The sequence below is a fragment of the Tubulanus polymorphus genome, chromosome 7 (assembly GCF_964204645.1).
Source record: "Tubulanus polymorphus chromosome 7, tnTubPoly1.2, whole genome shotgun sequence".
NCBI lineage: Eukaryota > Metazoa > Nemertea > Palaeonemertea > Tubulaniformes > Tubulanidae > Tubulanus > Tubulanus polymorphus.
The window spans coordinates 19,277,670-19,297,579 of record NC_134031.1 but is presented as its reverse complement, the minus strand read 5'-3'; the positions used below and the strand labels follow the sequence as shown (position 1 = coordinate 19,297,579).

Sequence of the window (19,910 nt, the reverse complement as noted above, 5' to 3'; positions counted from 1 at the left end):
ATCTTTCACGTACGACATTTAGTTTGTGTATGGTGCCTCACAATTCGCCCAAAAGGCAAAGTTCACAATTCCACACAGATCCACTGAAAAAATCCACAATTGCGAAATTGGAACCCGAGATACTAGACCGGTCTCAAAATGTTCAATATTCTATGGTCGGGTGCGGACAGCATCCATTACTTAACAACCCTCAATTAAACATGCGCATATTTGCTTATATAATCATCTTTATTTTCTGAAGCTTTTATGAAATATTTTTTGTCAAACATGTTTTAAAAATAAAACGTTGGTAAAATTGTACAACATGCAGCGCATCCCAACGCGGGTGACACGCGAATATTACTTTGATAAACTGGATCTTAATTTAATTCGTTAACATTTATTTATCTATACAACATAAAATTAGAAAAAAACATTGAATTGAGTTAATCCCTTATTAATAAATGTGACACTAAGATTAAGACGGTTGTCGCACAGTTTTTTTTTTTCACCAAGATTAAGCTAAGTGCATTGAGCTTCTACCAGTTATCACCACAGTATCGAGAATGAAAAGGCGATAGTTGTATTTGTATATTTTGAACTCGGTAATTAGTCTCAAAACACAACGGGACCTATGTTTACATTGTTTGGACTTACACGACATTCGAAAGAATTGAATCCGTCTCGATGGCATTGAAGAAATTATATAACCAGAAATTTGCCCCAGAAATAGGCGTCACATAAAAGATGACACACGTGGGTGTTGAATTGAACCTGATTTTTACTACAAACCGTGTAAGGCTGAGGTCGCGAGCACACGTGGCTATTGTCCGCTTAAAGTACGGCTATGCCGCTTTCAATGACAACTACTTCAAGTTCCACGCGAATTCAGGTTAAATATGACGACAGACAGAAACGACAGTTACTGCCAGGACGATTCGTAATCGTTATATTCCGTGAAATGATGCGAAAAATTTAGAAACCTTTGTGCGCTCGTAGCGCGGAAAAGTTTCCAAATATTCTTGACAATGTTTTTCACGCTCGTATCGTGTACAGCGAACTATTCGCCCAAAAATAAATCATTTCACGTCACAAAACACGACATCAAATACACCACGATTTCACAATTATATAATATAAACTTGAATGTGAAATGTACTTTCGTTACATTGAAAAGACCCACTTTAAAATAAAGTTGAATGAACTGTCGATAATGAAAGCACATTTTCACCAATCTAAAACATGTAAACGGTATATCTTTTTAACGTGGGCTTTCACAAACGTGAGCTTAAATATTGACAATTGAATTGCAATAGATATATTTACGAGACAGGTGTTCAGTTAGAGATATATACATAGCCCGAATGAGTGGGATATTATGTGTCGACGCAGTGATTTACGGAGATGTTGCCATCGCCAACAGAACTGACCGGAGTGTTACCCGACACACTCATCTGAAAACCGACCATGGGACGGATTTAAGAGGGCCCAGGGAGCCAAACCCAAAAACCCAATAACAATTACCAAGAAAATATTTTCAAAAATTATTACTAGTCGTTTTGATTAAGACTAGATACATACTCAGAAAATGATCTATCTAAAAAATGTGTTTGAAGAGAGCAGCACCCTGCGCAGATATCACTGTTCATGTACCTTAATGTATTCAACTAGGCGAGGGATTTCTCTGGGTTTATTCTAAATTCCGTCCCTAAAGATTTAAGTCTTTAGATTTCAGTTAGATTAGTCATTAGTCTGCCAATGGGTATATTATGTACACTATGCACATGCTCAAGAGAAAACTGATCTTATTCTGATTTCATATACAGAGCATTCACCGACAATGCGTCTAATCTTACGCTATCTGCCACGGCTAATCGTTGTGTTTGGTAAAAAAGTCGAGGCAAGATATTTTTGACGAAGCTCCGAATCACGAATAGCATCAGAGCAACGAATATGCAAAACATGAATGTAAAAAATGCAAAAATGTCCAACATCAATAACTGATATTGCGGCATGTCACTGGCAACCGTTCGTAAATGTTCCGAACCGAATCGCATCACGTGATCGATCCAGAATGCCGCCTCTTTCCGGGCGTTCGGTAAATGTTTCATAATTGCCGAGGCTTTGTTCGTAACTCGTCGATAGGTGGCGTAGTTGTCGAATAAACGTTTGATATCGGCCCGAAACGAACGCGCGGTCAAGGTCGTCGGGTCGACGTTGATTCCGTAACCTTTTTGTTCCATGCGTTGGGTGTTGAGCGGTTGGTCGCCTTGCATTCCCATTCCTAGCATCGGTATCCCATTATACACACCCTCGGCCATCCCAACCGCTCCTCCATGCGTAACGAAAAGTTTCGTATTTTCGTGGCCCAGAACATCGTTTTGCGGCAACCAGTCGAACATTTTAACATTGGACGGCACTTTAACGATTGTGTCCTGACCAGGACGGAATTTTAGCCGCCAAACGACCAACTGGTCAACTTTACTGAATGCTCGCATCATCGGTATCAGTAATCTATTCGGTACGGTGGCGAATACTGATCCAAACGATACGACTATGACGCCGTGCGACTGAGCTCTGCTGCAGTTCATCAATTCACTCAACTCCCCTCGCAGTGGTTGCGGCGGTTGCGCTATAAGACCGCCCACTTTAATTACATTCGGCATCGACATGGTCGGATAGCTGATCACTCCGTTCTGGTTGTTCAGGTAGAGTTCGGCTTTCAGTACGAGTTCGTCTAGAGGAGGGTAGGGTTGATTGTCGACGTTACCGAGCTCGTCATTTTTCAGCCAGAAGCGCACCGCGTAATCGGCCAGATACATGTGCACGAATAGTTTCAATCGGTTCAGAAACGTGTTTCGTTCGCCCGCGATTTTATGCGTAAATTCGGTCATCAGCGGGTGACTGCGAGCCACGACTACCGAGTGAAAACTGGAGGCGGTCACGTACGGAATGTTTAATTTATAAGCGACCATGTGGTGGCATAGGACGAACGTTTCGAAGACAGCCAGATCGAATTTCTCGCGTCGCAGTAGACTGTACGTGTTGTTATCGTGCCCGGTCCACCAGCACATTTTACGCGCCCATTTCAGATGTACATCGTAGAATACATCCGCTTGAGACTTGTGTTCCTCGATGTAATAATTCATCAATTCTTCGCCGAATTTCTCGATGTCGTAGGTCGTACCCGGTTTTTCTCGGTGGTAGTGAATTTCGATGTCGTGAAATTTCGCCAGCATCGGGTGACCGTGCATGTCCTCGCTGACCAACGCGTGTACCTCGTGACCCAGGTCGATAAGGCCAACTGCTATCGACAACTGTTCGCTCATGCTGCCGCTACCGGGCACGAAAAATATCAGTATTTTACCGGCATTCGCTTGTAACAGATAGATCAGTAACAGGAAAATCAATTTGACGATCGTTTTCCCCATTTTTTTCAGCGAACGAGAATCTATAATTGGAATTTGAAAAAAAAGTAAAAACATTTAAAAAGTTTAAAAGGATATTTTCATTTCTAAAACCTTAATCCCGAATTAATCAATGCTTTCAGCTTCCGATTCTCGGCCAAATTCTATATCGCCACCCGCCGGCGAACGAATCTTATGATAATAATGTGAATTTATATTTCGAAATATTTTGATGAATAGATTTCGTTTTTAATTTGAATGTGCAATTTTTTCAAATTTTGATACGATATTCTTTACACTAGAACTTTAATACGCTTAACCCGTGTTCATAGATACTTTTGAAATACGTATTTTTTTATTTAAAAAACTGGTTTTTCATCTAAAATGCTCAATCAACTCGGAAATCGCGCCACTAAACGCGCGCGGTTTATTTGGTTTCCAGCCGAAACGACCGCAATGCCATCTATCGCATAAAACATCCCGACAAATTTGAAATCAAAGTTTGCGCGTATCAACCTCAGAAACATTTTCCCTTTAATCACTTGAAACGAAATGAAATTTGAAAGAAAAGCCTAATAATGTATGCAATGATAAGACAATACGTGCGCGAATATAAAAAGAAAGAGCGACATAAATGATTTTCAAAAAGAATATCTTAATTTGAAATATGGGCATAATTTTCTACGTATGAAAAACCTTAGATATTTCAAATAGAAAATGCGCGAAAAAAAAGTTGTCACTATTTCTACGAATAACTTTTTGAAATTAATTTTTTCTTTTAATTTGTGAAAATAATTTATACATTTTAATGGACTCACCGATTGAATAAGTATTGATGATTATAATTATTCCGTTGGTGATAGTTACTGTTGGTATCGGCGGCGCAGGTGTGTTGTGGTAACGGGTGTGTCACCTCAACTGACTCTCTCTAGTCGAGGCGCTCCGCGTCATTTTATCTGACGGCGGGCTAGCGGCGGCGGCGGCGGAGCGGCAACGCGCTGCCGTCCGTCGGATAGCACGAGGTGTATGAATACAAACGTTCGAGTCGGTAGTACGCCTTCCATTCTTTAGAATATATACACGGCCGTTCTTGCGCGTTATAAAAGCCGTTTATTTCCGAACCGCGCTTTTCTATCGAACGCGAACTGATTCCAGGAGGCCAAGTACAGTTCATCTCGCGGGCTTTTGACTTTCGCAGTTATAACAAAACGCTCACCGGGATCGATATGTTTAGAGAAATAGTAACGTCTGCGTAACAGATATAATATGATATACAGTTTGCACTTTTTACCCTTATTCATATAAAAGCGATTGATATAGACATGTACTTCGAGAGGACAATAGAGTATTAGAAATCAATTTTCATTAAAATGTTACATTATTTGACATTGTTACAAAAACATCGTTAACTAAAATGCTATACGTTGAAAGGGCGCTTTATAGAAATCAATTAATCAATATTACTATTATTAGGACAAATACAACATAATCATTTTACTCAATCGATATGTCACATCCCACTTAACACCTCCTTCTTCTGAACATTTTTTTAAACATTTTCACGCATGGTCTATATATCGATAGTCCCCAACTTCGTGTCGTTTTAATTCAATTTTTGATGTTTGGCCCCAGTTCCGAGGATCTAATTTGTTCACGAGATTCTGATGTAGAAATGTTTGAAGCTGGCTCCTGCTGTATTTTTCAACTTCTCCAAAACGCACAGATTATGTGAATTTTTCTTCAAATTTTTCAAAAACGTTTCCGAATTTCGTTTCGCGACTCTTCGTTTGCTCTAGTGCCCGACTGGTCAAACAGCGAGCAAAGTCGCGATTAAAAAGGGAATTGGGTCAATTTTAGATGGTTTTTTCTAGGAAAAACATTTCGCGCACTTAGATTATTCTTTTATTGGATATACAGATATATTTAAACTGGAATAATCTTTTGTGAAAATATCGGCCGAAGATTTGAGATTATGTGCTGTGTTTAACTAACCCGAATAATCGGGGAAATGCGTCTAAATTGTTTGACTTCTTCGAAAATCAGTTCGTGTCATCGATACAAGGCCGACACATCTAGGAGCGCGATCTTTTATTGGGTATTTTCCAAAATCTTCGCCCGAAAATCATGGTTCATTTTCGCTTATGCGTGTATACTTCAGTGGGCAGTGATGTCCCCTTTTCTACGAGCCTTGGGTTAATGGTGATGCGAACGTTTCACGTCGGTACTTAATTTTTGCGAACAAATTTTTATCGAAAAGCTCGCTCGTGGTAGCAGCTATTTCTGAAACAAAAAGAGCCATAAATTGATAAACGTATATCTGAATGGCTTTGGTCTGATGTTGAACTAACGACAGCCTGAACAGGTTTGAGTTTTTGAGTAAGTTCAACCGTACTGGTTCCATCCACGTCTGCGGTATTCGCCAAGGTCATTATGGGGGTGTGCACAGGTCTATGATTGAGAAATAGCTGAAAATTACCTTCGTATTTTTTCCAAACATAATTTTGAAATTGGATGAATGATTATCTATTTTACACATAAATCTGAAGATTTGTCCCGAAGACGTGCAATCTGTTCTTACGAAATCTTATCTCATTCACACGGGAATATCGGATCGGGCCAACATTGCACTGCCAAGACAGTTTCAAGACCAACCATATACCAGTCGCCCGGAGTGACGATTACGCAATGGGCCAGGATGGGAACAAATACGAAGTAAATGAAATACGTTATAAAAAGATGCCCTGTAGGCGTTTTATACCGAAAAGAAATGAAAATGTATTATAATATGTATTAGCAATTTGCATATGAAAATTCGTAGACTTTATACATGCATAAAATGAGGAACACAGTGCGATGAAAATCTCATTTTTTTCCAGACACCTCCACTACGATGTACTTATACGCACAGTCTGTGAACTCTGAAGAGTCAGCATGACTTCGATTTTTTATGATGGCACATAAAACTCTTCCCGCAGTTCAAGGGTAAACGGAAAATGCGGTGAACTGGCTGCGCGTCCTTCAACCTGTCACAGCCGCCAAACGCATTTTTCTGTGAAATACATACAATTCTCGTGTCGGGTCCTTTTGACCCGATCCGGGCCTGTATTATAAAACGAAATATCTATTCTTGTTCCGAGATTTTATATTTAGAATACTATTTAGGTTTTGAGAAGTGTGGAAAGTTGATCGCAACGTCACCGGTAATGAGTGATCTATAAACTGTGGTTAGAATGTGATTCGGTTCTGTTTAAACTAATTCACTCATATTGATAAACTTGGCAGCTGGGTAGTGATCTTAAATTTACTATAACGTTGACATGAATAATTCTAGGGCGTGTTCTTGGTATCGAACTCTACCTTTGGGCTTAATGTGAAAATGAGGAGATCTATGAAAATGTATTTATTATGGAGATATATTTAAAGTATTCCTAACCCTAGAGTTCAATAGTAGTAAAAACGTATTTGCTCAGACTATTGTTGCCCGGGGGTAAACTTTTAGTAACTGTCTACAAAGTCTGGCCTGTAGTGCAGATGTACTTTTCATGTTTTGTGTAATAATGTACTGTTACTTCGTTTTTCCTTCAGTGACTGTCATTTTATGATTCTTATGCTGAAGAATTCAAATGAAGGCAATGTTTCTTTTTTTCCAAGCAAGTTGCAGTCCGGTTGCAGATGGCAATTCAGCTATACATCGAAAGGCGGAACTACCGATCATTTTTTACCTTCGCTGTTACCATGAACTACGATTTGAGGGGTGGTACTAATATTGTCGTTGAAATCCTATTATTTTGTTCGATGGCTCTTTCCGAAATTCAATACATTGCACGGATCCGGGCAAGCCAACTTTTTTATCATTAGTTATGTCGATATAAATTCTAAAAGTACATGGGTGCGATCGTATTGCCGTTTGACTGATTAGAAGCGTGGCGAGACAAACACTCCGTGACTTTTTTGTCCGACGAAGGGAATTTCTACTTTCTAGGCTAAGTACCTGAAAAGTACTCGAGACTCCGCGTGGGCAAGCCGGTTTGCCTCGGGTACCCCTCGTAGTGTTTACAAAAGTATCGTGTTTTATTGTCATTTCCATTCTCAACTCGTGACTTTTGAATATGCAAATGAGTCTCTTTGAGTAAAATGGTTTAGGTATCATAATTTGCCGACGTTACTCGGGCTGCCGGGCGCGTGTCTCGGGTTCGCCGGTTGCTGCAGTTAGGATCTTCCTGGAGGCGCTTTGACACTTCAACCTGATCCTTTGGGCTTCTGATGAGATAAAGCGAAAGTTATCAATCGATGTTTCTATTTCGATTCAAATTTTGGCATCCGCCGCCGCTTCCGCGCCAGACCGCACGAGTACCATAGCCGGTCGCAATACACCCGTATCACTACATTCACAATAAAATCCAACTTGTTGTCTTTTCTCTCTTTGCGAATAGCTGTATCGAAAGTATTTGAATTTTTCCAGCACTCGTTAAGTTGCTACCGTTTCTGCAAAATAAATTCTACATTGGCTTGAATTTAATTGCGCAAAAATACCGGGACTCGAACCCTTAGAATGTAGAATCTTGATACGCAACATGACCCAAATAAAATGACAAAATGTCAGCAAAACTTCGAAGATCCTACCTTGTCCTTTGATTTATAAATGTTGCATCAATGTTATCAGACTGTAACTTAATGTTTTCGAGATAAATTCCCCGGGGATAAATTCTCCGAGACATTTCCAATAATTGAAAGCCACTCGAGTGAGGTATAAAAAGTCCCCAATTTTGTCGTCGAACTGAACTGAAAGTGGTCTATAGTCGATTTTAATTAGTGTTACTATCATAGTGCGAAATAGGGCTAGGCCTTACAGGAATACCGCATTGTCAAAATATCACATGCCATGATAATATTTTCTGAAAGATAGCAGCTCACTGCCTGTCACTGTGTGGGGTTTACGAGCGATATAGCAATATTCTTAATCTAAGATACATCGTACTTCGGTGGAATTTTCTAAAATTTTATTAATATTGGGTATGAATCTGTCAGCACCAGGAGCGTCACTTGCTTGAATGTTCTTATACTTGATTTTTGAAATTCGAAGCCTGCTGCTGAGAGGCTCGTTTTCGGGACCTTTTATAATTAAGATATATATGGAAATGTGAAAAAAAGTATTCGTAAGTGAAAATGTGCGGAACTCGGATTTAAAAAAAACAAGGTCATCCACATGCTATAGGCCCTACCCTGACCTCTCTGGTGACGTTAAAGTTACTTCTTTCGTTTCAGCTGAAATTCCAACGTGCGTCGGTATGGAGAGCGATTGCAGCGATTTTCATCGTCGGAATAAAGATGGCGCCGTCGCATCGTTGCAGGACCTGTGTTTGGAACAATGCGTTCTGCATCTGGACGATTCGATCAGCTACGTGGACGACTGCGGTAACTACAGCCTGCGCGAAGGAGTCGTCCTACCGGGCGAAATCTGCGAAAGCCTCTTCAACAAATACATCGATATGGGCTACGTGATAAACAACTCGTTCGTGCGTCTGTTCGAGGACACAACGCGCACGAAGTTGCATCGCGCAAATTTATGCAACAGCGAAATCGGCGACGAGGGTTTTGAGATACTCGCGAGGCACGGTCTTTTCGACGTTGATTTATCATTCTGCCCGAACGTGTCCGAACGCGTCGTGCATTTGATTAACAAATACTGTCGGAATCTGCGCGCGTTACGTTTAACCGATAGCCCTCGACGTCTGTTCGACTCGGTTGAGATTTCACCGCCCAACGACGATGGCGCCACCCCCGGCTAAATTCGGACGCGATTTCATTTTCGATTGCCGCGAATTGCGGCTGTTGTCGCTTCATTCGATCGTTAATGAACGGCCGGACGATCAGACGGACTTACCACCGGCGTATCCCTCCGCGAACGATTTGATCGCCGTGATTTTAAACCCGTTAGATAAACTGAGTTATCTCGATCTATCGAAGTGCGATATCGATATATCGTCGATGCATCGTCTCGCGGATATGAAATATCTCGTTTCGTTGATTCTTTACGACGTGCGTTTGAATCACGCGATGCAGTCGGCCGTCGACGTTCTAACGCGGCTGAAACGTTTACGTCATTTAGACTTATCGCAGGATTGCGACATCAGTAGTCCAGTGAAATATCCGAATGCCAGCGTGCACGTAGCTAATCTGGTAAGAGGACTGCCTGAGTTGAGGTCACTGGATTTATCGGGAACAGACCTGCCCGGAATCCGGCCATACGAACCCACGTCTCATAGACTCGATGATTCGACCCTCAGGTAGTTTTAACCACACACCCTGAACCCTGCTTCCACTCATATGCACGGGGTCCCTACAACTGGTTCCTTAAGAACTCGTTCTTAGTGGAAAATACTTTTTAAAGGTATTTGAAACTCCTTTGATTTGAGCAAAATGCCTGAAACCCCTTAAAAAATCCTTCAATTTTTAGAAAGAGTTGCACCATCAATAGACTACGCCTAAATCAGTGTAGTTTAGGTCCAGGATTTGTTTTACTTACTGGACGGTTACTAGATTATAAAATGAGTTGATCTGTAGGGATCCTGATGGACAGTAGTCCGCAAATTCTGGAATGACCAGAGGTATGTTCATCCCCGTTCTGTTAATTTTTGATCACTTTCCCATTTCAGGCAAGAGTCGGAATCGAAATGTCCTATTGATGGTTTAGAAGGCAGATACTTTGACTTTTTAGGTTTATTTCAATGCGTAGATTCCCCGTGTCAGAGAGAAAATATTCCAGCAAAACAGGTGTGTAACGATTCCCCAATTGTGCCGATCATGGATGGGAAGTTCCATGAAAAAATTCGAAAATATGTCTGTATTTGATTACTTAAAAGATTAACCGGGGTCAGTTTCAGATTTCTTGATTGATATGTTCAATGATTGAATATGAATTATGCCATTATTTTATGCACCCTTGAGATCTGAGTTTATTAAGAAAGAAAGAAATAAGATTTACCTAATGCTTCATGTGCATTATTTAGACGACAGTAAATTGAAAATGAATGAGAATTTGAGTGAATTGTCTTATTTATACGCACGCCTACTAGCAGGATAGCTGATTGGATTTGGTGCTCATTAGAGTAAAATTCACAACTGTAGGACTGGCTACGGTTCGTGCGGTCAGTGATTTGTTTCTTATTCAGATTACTGGTGACGCTAATGAAGAGCAGCTGATTTTATCCGTTAAAATGTACGTAGATCGCGAAGGTCCGCTACTGAAAGCTTTAGATCGATTGTTCTTAATTCTGCGTCACGTGAACAGCGAACATTCTTCAGCCGCACTTCAGGTAATTATCATCATATTTATCATCATCACATCACTTGGCGATGAACTAGATTTTTGTCATCAAGTGGAAAACCGAGGGTGGGGTATTTTCGTCGGTGGACTGTATTTTTAGATGTCTTAAAATAAGCTCAGGACCCAGTTCCACAGTTAACTCATTGAAAATGAACTAATTTTAACTCAGAGTTAACTCTAACTCACAAATGTGGAACCGGGTCCAGGTTGACTTAACGACCTGATCAGATCACCTTACGATCTGATAGGTTCGTAAATCGACCTGAGCTTGAAAATTTGCACGAGCTCAACGAAGAACAAGTCAGGATTTTTTATCGCTACAAAAATGTGAAATAATGTACTTTACTAGGAAATGTATAGGCATCAGAATGCACAAGCTGTTACAATGTAGAATTGAACATATGTCACTGATTGTCATGAATCTATAACTCATTATTAAAAGATAAAGACACGTCTAGGATCGATTGATTTACGGTTCGCTTTCTCACAATTCTCCGTTGAACTTTTACACTTTAATCGAACCTTACAAATGAATCATGTCGTCATGGCATCGAGAAATCGGTACGGATAATGTATTTCAATGTGACGTATTCCGGTTTTGGAAATATTTGCGAATTTGAAATTAAATGTTATCCAGAATTTTTTTACGGAAATTCGTCTAAAACTTCATGTTGCATGGTTCTGGGATGTCGATTCCTATCTAAGCCCGATTGCAATTTTTCATAAGAATTGCCTTTATCAACAGTCACCAGAAATTAATTACTATTTCAGGCGTTATTGCTGGCGATGAAGCGTCATCCGTTAGAAAAACACATTCAAATATCGACGAGGTTTGTAGAAATGCTTGAATTCATTCGACTTCTTATCCTGAAATTCAATTTTAGAAAATTGTTGAAAACCTTTCTAGAGAAATTTTCATTTTCAGTGCGTCAATTTTCTATTTGGTTCGACTCGATCGGAAGTGGATGACTTTACAAGAAAAACGGTCAGTGTAAAGAGGATTCATTGTTCATTAAACACTCCTAAAAATGCTTTTAAACAAACTACTGTAGAACTGATAATCCAGTTATCAGTTAACTTTGACCCTAAGAGTAAGAAAAAAATTCGTTTTTGATGTTTTACCCCTGAGTCAGATATCAACTATGAAACCAAGTTGGTCTCATATTTGAATCAAATTACTGATATATTGAAATTATTTATTGTTTATAGGCAAACAATTAAATTGATATTAGACGCAATGGAAAATCATCCCTCTGAAGACACGGTAAGCAACACATTTCTAACCTCTCTCGATCGTGTTGTTTTTATATCCCTTTTACGAAGACAGTGAATGATTTGAATTTTCATTTTTCAGACAATCAGAAATTGTGGTTTAACTCTCTGTCAATTCAGTATTCCTCAAGATTTGGTAAGTATCGGTATCTTTTGATTTGACATCAAAACCTTTGAGGGACAAAATCTATCCTTACACAAGACTCAACACATCACCTGATGCTGATCATTAAAAGTTTTGAATTTTACAATTAAAATTTACCAAAAGTGTAATGCAAGTATTTTCCCTTCGTGAGTTTGGTTAACTCATAACTTGAATTAAGAGCAGTAGTTTTACTTGAAAGAGTTTGTGTTAAGTTTATTTCAGGTTGAATGGGTTCATGTTATTCTTACAGATCGGGGAATTCTGGATTTCTCTGATCTTGAAAATCAGGGAATTCGCATTTTCGGTGTCTTGTTCTTGGTTAGAATTCACAGTATTTATCAGATATTCTTACTGATCAATGAATCTGGGATTTATTTTGCCCTGCAGGGAAAGTCAGGAAATTGGAATTTTCGGTGTCTTGTTGTCTTGGCACAAAGAACCTCTCAAGAAGAAACACACCTCCGCTGAGATTGTCTTATAATTCAAATCAGGGAATTTTTTGTTAAGGGTCAGGGAAATATCAGGGAATATCTATAAGAACCCTGTGTAGTATGGGTTGAATGGGTTTTAAATGTAATTTTCTCGCTGTTTATTTATAGCTATATCATTACGAGCGAACAGTTCGTATTCTGCTAAACGTAATCGATCCAAACAGCGGTATTTACCACAATCTCGATGACTTCGTTCAGCGAATCGGAATCTATCTGCTGAACAGTCTCGCGTGTCAGGTCGACGGCAAAGAAAAACAACTCGTCGGCGATCTGGGAGCTGTCGCGGTAAGTCTAGACACTGTCCAACAGATGGAGCATTCGTGTAGAGACTGATCGTCTCAATTATTGTATGCTGCATGATTTTATGCCTTTTAAGCTTCACTGTGACCGAAGATGGGTTAGGGCTGAGCGTCTGTCAACTTTTAAAATTGCTACTAGCCCTACAGTTTTTACCAGATCAATTCCAAATTTGGTATGATTGTTCTATCGACCAAGACCCACAAAGTTACAGAGCCATTTTCACCCGGGGACGAGGCCTTTATTTCTTCATATCACTACTAGGATTGTTTTCTTAGGAAACACTAATATATAATTTGTTTCTATCTGCGTTTCAGATGATGCTGAAAGTTATCGAATACAAATTGAATTTGAAAGTTTGCGACGAAATTCTAGAAGTGGCGTGGAGCACGATGTGGAATATAACCGGTTCGTAGAAAAATAAAGTTCCCAACTCGAGCGGTTTAGGCGGAGTCTACCCCTGTAGTGATATTGTTCAAACTTGTTTCATATTTACAGATGAAACCCCGAAAAACTGTTCACGATTTTTAGAAGGTTGCGGCATGAAATATTTCATCAGATGTTTAGATGTTTGTATGACATTCAATATCGTTGACGTCCTGTATACAGCGCGTTATAATTTCAATACAAGCTGTATTTTCTATTTTGCAGCAATTTCCGGATGAACACGATTTGTTACGTAATATGATGGGATTGATGGTTAGTTGAGACTTTTCAAGTAGACATTTTTCTGGTCCACTTTTTCTCATGTAATTGGCACGCACTTCATACATTTAATTATTGTTTTTAGGGCAACGTGGCTGAAAATTTTGAACTTCGGCCAAAACTCATGCAAAAGGAGTACGTGCAGGTTTTCAGGTAGATATCATGATTAAAGAGAGCGGGGAGGGGTTTTATGCTCCAGATTATGGACTAGTTTTTTCGAGCGACTTAAAATCGATCCCGAAAATGGAACATGCGTTTTAAGGAAGTTACAATTTTCCAAACAGCGGATATGACATGACCTATATGACAGCGGATTTTGGAAAATTTCGCTCGGGTTCCAAAAGAAAATTAAACTGAATATATAAGATTTAAAAGTGTTGAAATTTTGTATTTTTGTTCTGTTATAGTCATCTGCTGGACAGCGATAGCGATGGTATAGAAGTCAGTTATAATGCGTCTGGTGTTCTGGCTCACATGGCTTCCGACGGCGCAGACGCGTGGACTCTCGCTGACCCCAGTCTCGACGACACGCTCAACAAAATGGTTGCCGCTATAGAGCGCTGGGATATCAACTCAAAACGAAATATCAACTACCGGTAACTAAGCTGGAAAAGTGAAATTGATTTAAGATTTAGTTCATTGAGTTGCCTAAATGTGCCTGGAACCGCTGTTGTGAGTTATAATTTGACTCATTGAAAATGAACAAATTTTAACTCGAACTCACAACTGTGCAACTGGGTACAGTATTTGAACATAATGATAATGATTTATTTGCTTATATAGCTCAACTAATGTTTTTAAACATGATTCAAAACTAACAAATATTTTGGGGTAAAGCATTTCGTAATATAGGTGCAATGAAAGTAAAAGCAGCGTGACCAGCAACGCGGGTGTTATTACGTTTGACTAGAGTTGTTGGATCATTGCTGGATCTAAGTGGTCGACGAGGAACATATTGATGTGAAAGACTTTTTAGATTAACTGGTGCAAGACCATCAAGTGAAATTCGAGAATTCCTTCGATGGCATTTATGTCTCTTTCGTTGCTTTCTTATCATTTGAAATGAATTTATAAGTGAATATTTTTCAGGTCGTTCGAGCCAATATTAAGTCTATTGAATTGTTTCGACACACCTGCGTCTCAACACTGGGCTACGTGGGCACTGTGTAATCTCACATCAGTTTACCGTTAGTATAGAACAAATAAAAAAACATGAAACAAGGCCTCAAATCTCAAGACAAGTCTAAAGTTTCTGAAATTGCAAGATTGGGTATACATAAAGCTTGCTGCAGGGCTGGGGCCAGTTGGTTGGAGATAACCGATGGATAAATACCATAATTCTATCAACTGACCAACTTTCGAGCAACTGGCCCCAGATTGCTTCAGCTTATTGCGGTAAAAATTCTAGATATTTTGGGCATACCGGTAGATAAGTTTTAGGTGATAAGTCGTGCTTCACTCAAGCTCACGATTTTACGAACTCGCAAGTTCAAAACTTATAAAGATTCAAATTCCTGGAACCAGTTCTACAATTCTGAACTGAGATTTGACTCGAGAGTTAATTTACCGGTATTGAAAATGATTTTAACTCTAATTTTAACTCAAAGTTAACGCTAAATCACAAATGTGGAAGCGTTTCCCTAAGGTTTTTCGAAAATATGAAGTAACCAATAAGTGCAATGAGATGAAAATATTCACATTGTTTTCATACGGAATCTTCCAGAAAGAATGTAACTTCTCTCCCTTTCTTTTTCAGCCCAGAAATATTGTAAACTGGTGGAGAAAGAGAACGGCATCAGTTTATTGAACGCTATTTTAAATCACGACAAACCGTACGAGCGCATTCGAATTTACGCGCAGAAAGTCGTTGAGAACATTCGCAAATTCAACGCCGGTGAATTACCTGCACCGGAGGACGAACCAATGAATGAATGATCGACTGGTTTCTCCATAATGGATGGTGATGAGACTCTCTAGGGTCCCTACGACTAATTAATGTCGAAAGGTGCTTGAAACTCCTTTAATTTGAGCAAAATTCCAGAAACTCGTCTAATTTTGCGAAATTGGCAATTAGAAATTGTACAGTAAATAGACTATGCCTAAATCGGTAAAGTCCAGGATTTGCTTACAAAACCACCGAATTCATGGTTTAAACAGTACCGATTAAGGAGCAGTCTACTGTAATGCGGTTTTTATGAAAGTGATGCAGACGCTTCCTTCAAATTTAGAATTATTAAAACTTGAAAACTTATATCCGAGAATGACTGAGCTGTAGGGACCCTGCCCTTGTATTAAAACGCGCGGTGCTGGAAGACATTGTTATTACCCAGTTGTAAATAGCCTGTGCCTAGATTTAAGTCTAAGCTCATTTTGGTTCTGCATTCACCAAGACCGGTCATAGCTCATTTTGGCACTGTAGTCATCCTAGCAACTTCTGACTAGTCATAAATGATTGGTCATATTTTATTTTCTAAATTGATCAATAATTATTGGTTTAGAATTGATATTTGTTTACACATTATGGATTGAAGTCCTGAAATGGCTTACCCCCGACCCAGGGGTTTGTTGTTACACAATCGAAGCTTATATCATATTAGCCTCACGATTTTCTCTAGACCAGTCTAAGGCCGTTCTCGGACTATTGTAACTTTTACCGAGCCTCTAGTGGTTTGTATAAATAGGATCCATATTCATAAAAACATTTGTTATTGAAATTCTAAGAATGCTATATTTTTATATATCCCTGTGATTCAGTATACGCGTTATATATGACTATGTATCAGTCGTGCTGTGAACGAATCATCTATTTCTAATTTCATTGCTACTAATTCTAATCACAAGCTCTGAAAACGTCACTTTTTGCAGGGGATTTCATAATCCGCATCTTGGAACCACCTCTCAGACATTCGCAATTTGTTGTGATTGAATGTCTTATGTCCGGTGTTTGTAGTTCATTTACAATTAAATGTCTCCTGGGGCCGGTTCCATAGTCTTGGCTTAGTCTTAGACCATGTTAGTTCTATAGCCAATCTTACACCATAAGACCAATCTTAAGACTTAAGCCAACTCATGGACTTAAGTCTCGACTGTGGAACCAGCCCCTGAACACAATGTGAAGTCTGGATTCATGCTGTAATCTGCATTAACACACTATAACTAGTCATGTAAATACATTAAAATACTAAACCAATGTCGCAATTGCGTCGCTTGATTCATGAATATATGTTACGTATTATGTTCGATGATGCAAACGCGTAAATAAAAGAATAAATTATAAAATACGATTATATCATTGAAAAAGATGGTTTGTTATTGTAGTTTTCGTTTTCAGTTCAGTCTTGTCACGTTTGCGTATGCGAGTAGTGTTGGTTTTCGTTGACCTATAAGTCGAGGACAAGTCGTAGAGAATTGTTCCCGTGTCCCGAAAATGTCACTTAGAAACCCAATCAAGGCCGCGCTCTGACATGGAATCTAGTAAGGGAATGGCGTTTGCTTGAAACTCGCGTAGGATCCTTCATTTCCTGTTGGAATGGACATATTAGGGGGTTAAACTCGCGTGCAACTGGCTTATTGAGACAACCTCACAATGGAGTCCACGATGGGCTTCGTAAACTAGGCAGACGGACCCCGTTAAAAAAGAATCTCTTGTTATGAAAGGATGATGGGTTTTGTTAGTGAATAGATAACTTTTTGTTAGAGAACATATTTTTGAGACGGATCTGCCTGGGAAGGAGCAACGGCATTTAGCTGAGCTGTCCTTCGCTACAGGAAATGTCTGAAGTACGCTGCCCTTGGGGAAGAGATTAATAACGTCCAGAATATAGTCAATATTTAATGCTGAGATTCCTATGTGCACAGAGAGTAAAATAGTTTCCGTGTTAATCGTAGGTCATTACCGGTTTGATCTTAGCTCTTAATGATCCAATATTTATCAATCCCGCAATTATATTGTTTACATCCTTCATGGTTTAATACATTGAGTAAACTCCGACACGGTCTAACCTCGTGTATATACCTAAGCCAGGTTACTGCCCTGTGACTACTTTTACTTGTGGTCTTATCTTGAATTTGTGGACCCGTTGTTGTTTTGGATTGAACTCTGTTCCACAGTTATGAATTTAATTCGTCTATGCCTGGATGGACCTGATTCCACAATTGTGTGGGTCTCATTTGACTCTGAATCCAGTGCCACAGTTTCTTGGTTTGCGATTCTGCACCGAGTTCTATACAGTATCGAGCTGGATTTCCCCTATCGAATCAAGCTCACAAAATGGTACCGGGCTTTGATATCTACCAGTCGCCATCTGATTTGAAAACCATGGACTTTTATAATATTCTGAACGTCTGAACCGCAGTCTCGGCTGCAGACGGCACGAATTACTCTAGATTATGACTGTAATCGAGATGATTTGACAATTTCCTTTTACCAGCAGTTAATAACGACGGATATCTTGTTCGTATTTATGCCTCGGAGAGACTGACAACATCCGTATAATAATTGTATTTGTAGCGGTAAGATAGGACGTTCTGAACTGAGACATTACGAGAACTAGTTAAAGAAAAATGGAAAGGATCTTTCTCCCAATAGAAAAAAGTTGTTGTTGAGGACAACTGCTGAAAGCTTGTTTTATCTAACGGCCTAGAAATGAATGAAATTTCAGCTTTACCAATTCGACAAAACAACAATAAAAAACTGCAATAACCTTGTAGCAACTGATATGTTGTTTGTTGAAGAGTGTGAGTATAAAGGAAAAATGTAAAAAGATATAAGCGTTGATTTCGATGGATTAGCTCAAGAGTTTTGGTGTTGAGTTTTGCTCGATGAAAACCGACGCGTTTTAGCTGTAGACCTGCTACGTCACTGGACACGAAGGTCAGGTGGAAAGGCCGTCGTGTTCAGTTTAAACTGCGCATACATAAGATGTGTCTATTGTTTCTAAGTGTATTTAACCTTTTTTGTCTTGACGCATTTTAGTTGATATGATCGTGTAATAACCAAAGATCGTCTGCGATGAATAATGATACGTCGACCGTTAGTGACGCAAAACTATTCAAATCTGGCACGAAATCCCCGCCGGGCAAGCGCAATATGAAATTACGTCAGCAAACTTTCGCGAAAATCGATTGAAAATTGGCCGGTCGTTCGAAACTCACGACTCAAATTGCGTAGATAGAAAAAAAACATTCTTATACATAATTTAACCGGGAAACTTGAAGTCCTTGAATCAGAAAACTATCGGGTCCTTACCGAAACCGTGTTAGTTGTTGACCCGACCGTGCGCAACGGTTCCTACCACGCGTCTCGGTCAAGTATCGAGTCAGTTCCATTGACGCCAAAAAAAAAACTAGACCTAGCCCTAGTTGTCTGTGGAGCACGCTGAGTAAGGTCTTTGTTACTGGAAAATTTAAAAATACCAATTACGGTACCTCCGTTCGAAAAAGAACTGCGCAGTAAAAAATGTACATATAAGCCAAGCCAAGACTTAATATACACATGAGAATTTGAAGTGTTTAGATTTTTCATAGTTTCTTCGAAATGGTGCTCAAATTTTATATCAAAAAATACTAGTTACGTAAGGAGGCCTTCTTTAAAAACGTTTCCATAGAAGAATTCATGGAAGTTGTCGGTGGATGGAATCAGGTCAACAAGAACTAGGAGTGATTATAGGGGGGGGGGGTGCCTCGAATTACTGACAAAAAATGGGAGGGCCGGCAGACGATGAAATATCCATAGCCAATAAATTCAGGGCTATAACAGGCAAGGGTCGGAATTTTTAGTACATATCCTCGCCGTACTCGTTCAACTTGACTTGCCTTTCAAATTGAAATATTTTTTCCGTCAAACCTGATAGTGATTTAGGATTCTAAGACTGGGAGAATGAATTGTCTAAATGTCCTCGGTGAACTTCGGGGTGAAGAAAGATCTACAGCATTTTCGTACTTGCTTACACTCTCGACAAGAACGCGTGTATATACGCTTCTATTCCGCGTGACCAGGACCAGTTTCACAAAAACCCAAGAAATGAACCGAATTAGTGAAATTGGAGTTAGTAAAAGAAAGCTCCGGTGAACAATTAGACCCCGAGTTCAAACTTCGATTTACCCAACGAGGAATGAAATCGACTCGAGAATCAAAACGTTACTTGATATATTATGATATGATATAATACAGTTTATTTTCAAGCAAAATTTTTACAGATTTAATGAAAAAGCAAATGCATTAAAATGGAATTATATTAAATGAAGGACTGCTTTAAAGAAACAGTTAGCTTATACAAGAATATGAA

General features: G+C 39.4%; 2 protein-coding genes across 2 annotated transcripts; one reads left to right on the top strand and one right to left on the bottom strand.

The window, feature by feature from the left end:
* Window positions 1–354: 354 nt before the first annotated feature.
* LOC141908796 (UDP-glucuronosyltransferase 2A1-like) lies at window positions 355–3,138 on the bottom strand. The gene has a single exon (XM_074799004.1). It carries the CDS (start codon window positions 3,126–3,128, stop codon window positions 1,785–1,787), a length of 1,344 nt encoding a protein of 447 aa, XP_074655105.1. The 5' UTR covers window positions 3,129–3,138; the 3' UTR covers window positions 355–1,784.
* Window positions 3,139–7,974: 4,836 nt separating this feature from the next.
* LOC141908755 (protein zer-1 homolog) lies at window positions 7,975–16,885 on the top strand. Its single transcript, XM_074798937.1, is given in 17 exon segments — window positions 7,975–8,133; window positions 8,652–9,156; window positions 9,158–9,673; window positions 10,043–10,160; window positions 10,559–10,702; window positions 11,485–11,543; window positions 11,639–11,698; window positions 11,923–11,977; window positions 12,068–12,121; window positions 12,730–12,906; window positions 13,236–13,326; window positions 13,417–13,487; window positions 13,570–13,617; window positions 13,709–13,776; window positions 14,031–14,219; window positions 14,713–14,810; window positions 15,380–16,885. Coding segments are annotated over 16 exon segments (2,409 nt in total). The 5' UTR covers window positions 7,975–8,133; window positions 8,652–8,674; the 3' UTR covers window positions 15,559–16,885.
* The last annotated feature ends 3,025 nt before the right edge of the window (window positions 16,886–19,910 follow it).

Bases quoted from the DNA above. Each gene is read 5' to 3' on its own strand.
- LOC141908796 (XM_074799004.1), bottom strand. From the start codon at position 3,128: ATGAATTATTACATCGAGGAACACAAGTCTCAAGCGGATGTATTCTAC.